Source organism: Silene latifolia, chromosome 3 (genome assembly GCF_048544455.1).
Source record: "Silene latifolia isolate original U9 population chromosome 3, ASM4854445v1, whole genome shotgun sequence".
Classification (NCBI taxonomy): Eukaryota; Viridiplantae; Streptophyta; class Magnoliopsida; order Caryophyllales; family Caryophyllaceae; genus Silene; species Silene latifolia.
Genome location: NC_133528.1, coordinates 142,135,886 through 142,147,595, shown reverse-complemented (window position 1 = coordinate 142,147,595; position 11,710 = coordinate 142,135,886). Strand labels below are relative to the sequence as shown.

Genomic DNA, 11,710 nt, shown 5'->3' with positions numbered 1-11,710 from the left:
TATGACACAAATTTACAATCAATTATTCTCATCTCCCAATTTTTCCTTCGATCGGATTAACCACTGGATTAAAGATCAATCTGTTACTATTTTTGACAGAAAGCATCCGTTGTTCATCAGTTTCAAGTTGCCGACAAGGTATAAATTCTTCTCTAATATTAGTTTGTAAATTGTAATTCATAATTATTTTGTTTAATTATTATTTCGTTATATGGGTCTGATTCAGACCATCTGATGTCTGAAAAATTTATTGATGACGACGCCGCGACGGATTTTGGATATGTGACCGAGATGGCGAGATCTGCTCGACTGCTCCCCATTAACATTTGGTTAATTGTTTGTATTTTATTGAAGGTTTTCGGCTTTCGGAATTTTTTTTCATGGAAATTGATTCAAACGGAGGAGCATAGAACACTTGTACATCAATTTCAAGTCTACTGTATCAGGTTGTTTCTTTCCATTCTACCAATTTTTAACATGCCACCGAGAATAAGAAAGTTTGATTCGGGTTCTGAAAAACGTAAAAAAGGAAGCGAATAGAAGAGTTAACTCGATCCCAAACCGGAGCCCTTGATAAATTTTTTGTGAAAGAGACTAGTATTGCGGCTGAAAATTGTGTTGATGGTGATGATTTGGTGATTGTTAATGAAAATGCTGCAAATTGTGCCCCCAAAGACGACTATGTGATTGTTAATGATAATAATGTTAATGAGGATGATACTAATAATAGTAATGATGGTGATTATAATGAAAATAATACTGAAAATAATGATGATAATAGTAACAATAAAAATGACGATGTTATTGTAGAGGAAGTCCTTGATGGTAAAAATGATGATGTTAATGTGGAGGAAGTCCTTAATACAAATGCTGATAATGTTGAGAATGTGTTCGATATTTTTGATCCGAGAAATTGGAATGTGCTTGACACTAATATGATCGATATTTTAGCCGATAAAGGTCCTCAAAGAGATTTATCATTTGAAAAAGGTCCCAAGGATTATCGGTCTAGACAATTTTCGTCGACATGGTTCACTAGAGTTTTGTCAAATGGGGAGAAGTGTGATAGGGATTGGCTCGTATATTCAAAGGAGCTTGATAAAGTATTTTGTTTTTGTTGTAAAATATTTAGAAAAGGTGCGGCTAGAGGTCAATTAGCTAATGAGGGTTTTGGGCATTGGTCTCACCTTAGTGATAGACTTAAGGAGCACGAAAACGGTGTTGAACATATTACTAATATGACTGCTTGGTATGATTTACGTGAACGAGTTAAAAAGAATAAAACAATTGATAAAGTGGCTAAAAAGAAAATGAAAAAAGAGAAAGATCATTGGAAAAATTTATTGCAAAGAGTTATATATGTGGTGGAATTTCTAGCAAAGCATAACTTACCCTTCCGCGGTAAAAAACAAAGATTATATCAAAAAAATAATGGTAATTTTTTAGGTTTAATTGAAATGTTAGCGAAGTTTGACCCTATTATTCAAGAGCATGTTCTTCATATAACTAATGATAAGATTCATTTTCATTATCTTGGTCATAATATTCAAAACGAATTGATACTTCTTATTGCTTCAATTATTAAGGTTTGAAATTATTAAAAATGTTAAAGAAGCAAAGTATTTTTCTGTTATTCTTGATTGTACTCCTGATATTAGTCATCAAGAGCAAATGTCATTGATTTTGAGATATGTTGATGTGTCTTCTAATTCTATTTGTGTTCAAGAGTCTTTTTTAGGATTTTTGAATGTAGACGATACTACTGGTCAAGGTCTTTTTAATGTTTTATTAAATGAGCTCAAATCACTTGACCTTGATGTTGATAATGTGAGAGGACAAAGTTATGATAATGGCTCAAATATGAAAGGTAAACACCAAGGGGTACAAAAAAAACTTTTAGATATAAATTGTCGAGCATTTTTTACTCCTTGTGGTTCTCATAGTCTCAACTTAACATTATGTGATATTGCGAATAGTTGTGGTAAGGCAAAAGATTTTTTCGGAGTCATTCAAAGAATATATACTATTTTTGCAAATTCAACAAAAAGATGGAAAATTTTGTTAGAAAATGTACCCGATCTTACTCTAAAACCCTTATCATCTACTCGTTGGGAAAGTCGTGTTGAAAGTGTTAAAGCTATAAGATTTCAAATTGCGGAGATACGCGAAGCTTTACTTCAAGTAGGAGAAACGGACAATGATTCTAAGATAAGGAGTGAAGCTAAATCCTTGGCAAAAAATGAACTTGGCGATTTTGAGTTTTTGGTAGCATTGGTCATTTGGTATGAAATATTGTTTAGAGTTAATTATGTTAGCAAAAGTTTACAATCACATAATATGGTTCTTGATATAGCAATTGAAGATATTAGGAAATTGATTTTGTTTTTTGAAGAATATAGAGAATCTGGATTTTTGGATGCTTTAAGTGTCGCTAAAAACATTGCCATTGAATTGAATGTGGATCCGATATTTCCGAAAAGACGAGTAATTAGAAGGAAAAAACATTTTGATGAAAATCAAGCTAGCTCATCTGACGAGGTTCCCCAAACTACCGAGGAATCATTTAGAGTGAATTATTTCTTATATATTGTTGATCGTGGCTATTGGTTCACTTGATAAAAGATTTGAGCAATATCAAGAGTTTCAAAATATTTTTGGATTTTTGTTCACTTCTAGTCATTTGCATTCATTAGATAACGAAACCTTGAATTCTAAATGTAATAATCTTCAAAAGGCTCTTACTAATGGCGAACAATTTGATATTAATGGAAATGATCTTTATATGGAGTTAAAGTTGCTCAAGGATATTTTGCCTGATAAAGAGATGAAAGCCACTGATATCTTAGATTTTTTGAAACTTAAATGTTATTTCCCTAATGCATTTATTGTGTATCGAATTTTGTTGACTATACCTATGACAGTTGCATCTGCGGAAAGGAGTTTCTCAAAGTTGAAGTTGTTGAAATCTTATTTACGCTCCACAATGTTGCAAGAAAGACTTAATGGATTAGCATTGATAGCCATAGAGAAAGATTTGTTGAAGAAGGTTGATTATGAGCATCTGATTGATATATTTTCTTCAAGAAAAGCTCGCAGGAGGCTACTTTTCAAGTGATTATTTTATATACGTAGTTTTGAATGAATAAATGATGTAATCCAAGTTTTCTTATGTACTTTTACGTGTTAAGCATCTGAAAAATAAACAGTGTGTTCACTTTTTAGGGCCTCATTTTGTTTTTCCGCACTGGGCCTACAATTCTTTTGAGACGCCCCTGAAAATTTGTGTAATGTATGCAACATAACCCTATGTCGAAACACAGTGAGACCGTTTCCAGATGATCGACGGTTAATTCACAATGCATAGCAAGCAGTGGCGTCTAAGGCCCAGGGCAGCCCAGGGCGGTCGAACCGGGCCTCCAAATTTTAGGCCCAAGTTCGTTGTCCAGTCCATCACCATTTGATAATAAAAAAAAAAAAAAAAAAAAAAAAGAAAGAAACTAAACTAATTGAGCGTTGGAACATACGGGAGTCAACTACACTCCTAATTTTCTTCCCCAATTTCCTAATTTATCTCCTTCCCAATTATTTCATTCCCAAAATCCCAATTCTGATATTTCGTTCCCGATTTCCACTCAACAGATTCCCAAAATAATCAATCAAGCGTTATAATCAATCAAACGTTCATAAAATCTCTGATTTCTGATTATATCTCTGATTTCTGATTATATATATCTTGATTCTTCACAAAATTATGACACAAATTTACAATCAATTATTCTCATCTCCCAATTTTTCCTTCGATCGGATTAACCACTGGATTAAAGATCAATCTGTTACTATTTTTGACAGAAAGCATCCGTTGTTCATCAGTTTCAAGTTGCCGACAAGGTATAAATTCTTCTCTAATATTAGTTTGTAAATTGTAATTCATAATTATTTTGTTTAATTATTATTTCGTTATATGGGTCTGATTCAGACCATCTGATGTCTGAAAAATTTATTGATGACGACGCCGCGACGGATTTTGGATATGTGACCGAGATGGCGAGATCTGCTCGACTGCTCCCCATTAACATTTGGTTAATTGTTTGTATTTTATTGAAGGTTTTCGGCTTTCGGAATTTTTTTTCATGGAAATTGATTCAAACGGAGGAGCATAGAACACTTGTACATCAATTTCAAGTCTACTGTATCAGGTTGTTTCTTTCCATTCTACCAATTTTTAACATGCCACCGAGAATAAGAAAGTTTGATTCGGGTTCTGAAAAACGTAAAAAAAGGAAGCGAATAGAAGAGTTAACTCGATCCCAAACCGGAGCCCTTGATAAATTTTTTGTGAAAGAGACTAGTATTGCGGCTGAAAATTGTGTTGATGGTGATGATTTGGTGATTGTTAATGAAAATGCTGCAAATTGTGCCCCCAAAGACGACTATGTGATTGTTAATGATAATAATGTTAATGAGGATGATACTAATAATAGTAATGATGGTGATTATAATGAAAATAATACTGAAAATAATGATGATAATAGTAACAATAAAAATGACGATGTTATTGTAGAGGAAGTCCTTGATGGTAAAAATGATGATGTTAATGTGGAGGAAGTCCTTAATACAAATGCTGATAATGTTGAGAATGTGTTCGATATTTTTGATCCGAGAAATTGGAATGTGCTTGACACTAATATGATCAGTATTTTAGCCGATAAAGGTCCTCAAAGAGATTTATCATTTGAAAAAGGTCCCAAGGATTATCGGTCTAGACAATTTTCGTCGACATGGTTCACTAGAGTTTTGTCAAATGGGGAGAAGTGTGATAGGGATTGGCTCGTATATTCAAAGGAGCTTGATAAAGTATTTTGTTTTTGTTGTAAAATATTTAGAAAAGGTGCGGCTAGAGGTCAATTAGCTAATGAGGGTTTTGGGCATTGGTCTCACCTTAGTGATAGACTTAAGGAGCACGAAAACGGTGTTGAACATATTACTAATATGACTGCTTGGTATGATTTACGTGAACGAGTTAAAAAGAATAAAACAATTGATAAAGTGGCTAAAAAGAAAATGAAAAAAGAGAAAGATCATTGGAAAAATTTATTGCAAAGAGTTATATATGTGGTGGAATTTCTAGCAAAGCATAACTTACCCTTCCGCGGTAAAAAACAAAGATTATATCAAAAAAATAATGGTAATTTTTTAGGTTTAATTGAAATGTTAGCGAAGTTTGACCCTATTATTCAAGAGCATGTTCTTCATATAACTAATGATAAGATTCATTTTCATTATCTTGGTCATAATATTCAAAACGAATTGATACTTCTTATTGCTTCAATTATTAAGGTTTGAAATTATTAAAAATGTTAAAGAAGCAAAGTATTTTTCTTTATTCTTGATTGTACTCCACGATATTAGTCATCAAGAGCAAATGTCATTGATTTTGAGATATGTTGATGTGTCTTCTAATTCTATTTGTGTTCAAGAGTCTTTTTTAGGATTTTTGAATGTAGACGATACTACTGGTCAAGGTCTTTTTAATGTTTTATTAAATGAGCTCAAATCACTTGACCTTGATGTTGATAATGTGAGAGGACAAAGTTATGATAATGGCTCAAATATGAAAGGTAAACACCAAGGGGTACAAAAAAAACTTTTAGATATAAATTGTCGAGCATTTTTTACTCCTTGTGGTTCTCATAGTCTCAACTTAACATTATGTGATATTGCGAATAGTTGTGGTAAGGCAAAAGATTTTTTCGGAGTCATTCAAAGAATATATACTATTTTTGCAAATTCAACAAAAAGATGGAAAATTTTGTTAGAAAATGTACCCGATCTTACTCTAAAACCCTTATCATCTACTCGTTGGGAAAGTCGTGTTGAAAGTGTTAAAGCTATAAGATTTCAAATTGCGGAGATACGCGAAGCTTTACTTCAAGTAGGAGAAACGGACAATGATTCTAAGATAAGGAGTGAAGCTAAATCCTTGGCAAAAAATGAACTTGGCGATTTTGAGTTTTTGGTAGCATTGGTCATTTGGTATGAAATATTGTTTAGAGTTAATTATGTTAGCAAAAGTTTACAATCACATAATATGGTTCTTGATATAGCAATTGAAGATATTAGGAAATTGATTTTGTTTTTTGAAGAATATAGAGAATCTGGATTTTTGGATGCTTTAAGTGTCGCTAAAAACATTGCCATTGAATTGAATGTGGATCCGATATTTCCAGAAAGACGAGTAATTAGAAGGAAAAAACATTTTGATGAAAATCAAGCTAGCTCATCTGACGAGGTTCCCCAAACTACCGAGGAATCATTTAGAGTGAATTATTTCTTATATATTGTTGATCAGGCTATTGGTTCACTTGATAAAAGATTTGAGCAATATCAAGAGTTTCAAAATATTTTTGGATTTTTGTTCACTTCTAGTCATTTGCATTCATTAGATAACGAAACCTTGAATTCTAAATGTAATAATCTTCAAAAGGCTCTTACTAATGGCGAACAATTTGATATTAATGGAAATGATCTTTATATGGAGTTAAAGTTGCTCAAGGATATTTTGCCTGATAAAGAGATGAAAGCCACTGATATCTTAGATTTTTTGAAACTTAAATGTTATTTCCCTAATGCATTTATTGTGTATCGAATTTTGTTGACTATACCTATGACAGTTGCATCTGCGGAAAGGAGTTTCTCAAAGTTGAAGTTGTTGAAATCTTATTTACGCTCCACAATGTTGCAAGAAAGACTTAATGGATTAGCATTGATAGCCATAGAGAAAGATTTGTTGAAGAAGGTTGATTATGAGCATCTGATTGATATATTTTCTTCAAGAAAAGCTCGCAGGAGGCTACTTTTCAAGTGATTATTTTATATACGTAGTTTTGAATGAATAAATGATGTAATCCAAGTTTTCTTATGTACTTTTACGTGTTAAGCATCTGAAAAATAAACAGTGTGTTCACTTTTTAGGGCCTCATTTTGTTTTTCCGCACTTTGGCCTACAATTCTTTTGAGACGCCCCTGAAAATTTGTGTAATGTATGCAACATAACCCTATGTCGAAACACAGTGAGACCGTTTCCAGATGATCGACGGTTAATTCACAATGCATAGCAAGCAAGTGGCGTCTAAGGCCCAGGCGCCCGGGCGGTCGAACAGGGCCTCCAAATTTTAGGCCCAAGTTCGTTGTCCAGTCCATCACCATTTGATAATAAAAAAAAAAAAAAAAAAAAAAAGAAACTAAACTAATTGAGCGTTGGAACATACGGGAGTCAACTACACTCCTAATTTTCTTCCCCAATTTCCTAATTTATCTCCTTCCCAATTATTTCATTCCCAAAATCCCAATTCTGATATTTCGTTCCCGATTTCCACTCAACAGATTCCCAAAATAATCAATCAAGCGTTATAATCAATCAAACGTTCATAAAATCTCTGATTTCTGATTATATCTCTGATTTCTGATTATATATATCTTGATTCTTCACAAAATTATGACACAAATTTACAATCAATTATTCTCATCTCCCAATTTTTCCTTCGATCGGATTAACCACCGATTAAAGATCAATCATTACTATTTTTGACAAAAGCATCCGTTGTTCATCGGTTTCAAGTTCCGACAAGGTATAAATTCTTCTCTAATATTAGTTTGTAAATTGTAATTCATAATTATTTTGTTTAATTATTATTTCGTTATATGGGTCCGATTGGACCATCGATGTCTGAAAAATTTATTGATGACGACGCCGCGACGGATTTTGGATATGTGACCGAGATGGCGAGATCTGCTCATCGCTCCCCATTAACATTTGGTTAATTGTTTGTATTTTATTGAAGGTTTTCGGCTTTCGAATTTTTTTTTTTTTTTTTCATGGAAATTGATTCAAACGGAGGAGCATAGAACACTTGTACATCAATTTCAAGTCTACTGTATCAGGTTGTTTCTTTCCATTCTACCAATTTTTAACATGCCACCGAGAATAAGAAAGTTTGATTCGGGTTCTGAAAAACGTAAAAAAAGGAAGCGAATAGAAGAGTTAACTCGATCCCAAACCGGAGCCCTTGATAAATTTTTTGTGAAAGAGACTAGTATTGCGGCTGAAAATTGTGTTGATGGTGATGATTTGGTGATTGTTAATGAAAATCTTTAAATTGTGCCCCCAAAGACGACTATGTGATTGTTAATGATAATAATGTTAATGAGGATGATACTAATAATAGTAATGATGGTGATTATAATGAAAATAATACTGAAAATAATGATGATAATAGTAACAATAAAAATGACGATGTTATTGTAGAGGAAGTCCTTGATGGTAAAAATGATGATGTTAATGTGGAGGAAGTCCTTAATACAAATGCTGATAATGTTGAGAATGTGTTCGATATTTTTGATCCGAGAAATTGGAATGTGCTTGACACTAATATGATCAGTATTTTAGCCGATAAAGGTCCTCAAAGAGATTTATCATTTGAAAAAGGTCCCAAGGATTATCGGTCTAGACAATTTTCGTCGACATGGTTCACTAGAGTTTTGTCAAATGGGGAGAAGTGTGATAGGGATTGGCTCGTATATTCAAAGGAGCTTGATAAAGTATTTTGTTTTTGTTGTAAAATATTTAGAAAAGGTGCGGCTAGAGGTCAATTAGCTAATGAGGGTTTTGGGCATTGGTCTCACCTTAGTGATAGACTTAAGGAGCACGAAAACGGTGTTGAACATATTACTAATATGACTGCTTGGTATGATTTACGTGAACGAGTTAAAAAGAATAAAACAATTGATAAAGTGGCTAAAAAGAAAATGAAAAAAGAGAAAGATCATTGGAAAAATTTATTGCAAAGAGTTATATATGTGGTGGAATTTCTAGCAAAGCATAACTTACCCTTCCGCGGTAAAAAACAAAGATTATATCAAAAAAATAATGGTAATTTTTTAGGTTTAATTGAAATGTTAGCGAAGTTTGACCCTATTATTCAAGAGCATGTTCTTCATATAACTAATGATAAGATTCATTTTCATTATCTTGGTCATAATATTCAAAACGAATTGATACTTCTTATTGCTTCAATTATTAAGGCTGAAATTATTAAAAATGTTAAAGAAGCAAAGTATTTTTCTGTTATTCTTGATTGTACTCCTGATATTAGTCATCAAGAGCAAATGTCATTGATTTTGAGATATGTTGATGTGTCTTCTAATTCTATTTGTGTTCAAGAGTCTTTTTTAGGATTTTTGAATGTAGACGATACTACTGGTCAAGGTCTTTTTAATGTTTTATTAAATGAGCTCAAATCACTTGACCTTGATGTTGATAATGTGAGAGGACAAAGTTATGATAATGGCTCAAATATGAAAGGTAAACACCAAGGGGTACAAAAAAAACTTTTAGATATAAATTGTCGAGCATTTTTTACTCCTTGTGGTTCTCATAGTCTCAACTTAACATTATGTGATATTGCGAATAGTTGTGGTAAGGCAAAAGATTTTTTCGGAGTCATTCAAAGAATATATACTATTTTTGCAAATTCAACAAAAAGATGGAAAATTTTGTTAGAAAATGTACCCGATCTTACTCTAAAACCCTTATCATCTACTCGTTGGGAAAGTCGTGTTGAAAGTGTTAAAGCTATAAGATTTCAAATTGCGGAGATACGCGAAGCTTTACTTCAAGTAGGAGAAACGGACAATGATTCTAAGATAAGGAGTGAAGCTAAATCCTTGGCAAAAAATGAACTTGGCGATTTTGAGTTTTTGGTAGCATTGGTCATTTGGTATGAAATATTGTTTAGAGTTAATTATGTTAGCAAAAGTTTACAATCACATAATATGGTTCTTGATATAGCAATTGAAGATATTAGGAAATTGATTTTGTTTTTTGAAGAATATAGAGAATCTGGATTTTTGGATGCTTTAAGTGTCGCTAAAAACATTGCCATTGAATTGAATGTGGATCCGATATTTCGAAAAAGACGAGTAATTAGAAGGAAAAAACATTTTGATGAAAATCAAGCTAGCTCATCTGACGAGGTTCCCCAAACTACCGAGGAATCATTTAGAGTGAATTATTTCTTATATATTGTTGATCAGGCTATTGGTTCACTTGATAAAAGATTTGAGCAATATCAAGAGTTTCAAAATATTTTTGGATTTTTGTTCACTTCTAGTCATTTGCATTCATTAGATAACGAAACCTTGAATTCTAAATGTAATAATCTTCAAAAGGCTCTTACTAATGGCGAACAATTTGATATTAATGGAAATGATCTTTATATGGAGTTAAAGTTGCTCAAGGATATTTTGCACGATAAAGAGATGAAAGCCAACGATATCTTAGATTTTTTGAAACTTAAATGTTATTTCCCTAATGCATTTATTGTGTATCGAATTTTGTTGACTATACCTATGACAGTTGCATCTGCAGAAAGGAGTTTCTCAAAGTTGAAGTTGTTGAAATCTTATTTACGCTCCACAATGTTGCAAGAAAGACTTAATGGATTAGCATTGATAGCCATAGAGAAAGATTTGTTGAAGAAGGTTGATTATGAGCATCTGATTGATATATTTTCTTCAAGAAAAGCTCGCAGGAGGCTACTTTTCAAGTGATTATTTTATATACGTAGTTTTGAATGAATAAATGATGTAATCCAAGTTTTCTTATGTACTTTTACGTGTTAAGCATATGAAAAATAAACAGTGTGTTCACTTTTTAGGGCCTCATTTTGTTTTTCCGCACTGGGCCTACAATTCTTTTGAGACGCCCCTGATAGCAAGAGACAGAATTATCCAAAAAATATATCACAATGTTGTATGTAACTGATAATTGATGCCAGAATATTTTACATCTTAAATTCACAATAAATACTAGAAATTTTTAACTACATTTAAGATTAAACTATTTTTTAGTAAGTCTTTTAACTAATTTCTTTCCACTTATATCACAAATGTTATCCGTAATCACATCCATACCCACATACCGTGATACTCCCTACGTCTCAATCATTTATTTACATTTGATTAAAATACCCTTTACGATAAATATAAAAGTTAAACAACTAACTCAACAGAAATATTACATAAGAAGTATCAAGATGATTGTCAATCCAACAATATCATGATTGATGTTTTGTTAATTTGTGGACATGGGCCACGTCTCGGTCCGTGGATTTGGGGTTCCACCTACCGGTCCGTAGTCACGGGCCACCTGCACGCCAGGCCGATCTGGTGGACATGTAGCGGTCTTTTGAAAGCCACGCTCGGCGGCGTAAAAATGCTTTCGACCGGATCGTTTTAGATCGGTCGGTTTCGTCTCGGTAAGGGTCTCGAAACGATTAGAGATGTTCGGAGTCGCCACCAAGCATTTGTGGGATGCCTGGAACCCGTTCGAAATCCACTTTATACCTCGGTCAAATCGAAGCACAAAGCAACGTTTGACATAGGCACTAAAGATAAGGAAATCATCCCTCTTTAGCATCATATCTCTAGAATGACTCTCGTACGCCCTGGATAAGGTCGTCCACTATCCAAAGTTTCTGAGTAAGAGGTGAAGGTACGTATTGGGAAGCCCTTTAATCAGACACCCAATCCCGCCCGCGATAGCGCCTCTCTGATCGATCTTGGTTGGTTGAATGCAAAAGTTGATAAAACGGTTTAAATGCATGAATGCGCATCCAATAATTTAAACCTAACATGTGAGAGCTTTCTAAGT

At 33.2% G+C, this 11,710-nt stretch overlaps 1 protein-coding gene and 2 pseudogenes across 1 annotated transcript; all 3 read left to right on the top strand.

Annotated features, from left to right (window-relative positions):
• The first annotated feature begins 477 nt into the window (after window positions 1-477).
• On the top strand, window positions 478-3,181 carry LOC141649818 (uncharacterized; annotated as a pseudogene).
• Window positions 3,182-3,734: 553 nt separating this feature from the next.
• On the top strand, window positions 3,735-6,931 carry LOC141646353 (uncharacterized; annotated as a pseudogene).
• A 1,232-nt stretch (window positions 6,932-8,163) lies between these two features.
• On the top strand, window positions 8,164-10,608 carry LOC141649817 (uncharacterized). The gene has a single exon (XM_074458493.1). It carries the CDS (start codon window positions 8,431-8,433, stop codon window positions 10,606-10,608), a length of 2,178 nt encoding a protein of 725 aa, XP_074314594.1. The 5' UTR covers window positions 8,164-8,430.
• The last annotated feature ends 1,102 nt before the right edge of the window (window positions 10,609-11,710 follow it).

Coding starts and splice junctions, on each gene's coding strand:
- LOC141649817 (XM_074458493.1), top strand. CDS start 8,431: ATGATCAGTATTTTAGCCGATAAAGGTCCTCAAAGAGATTTATCATTT.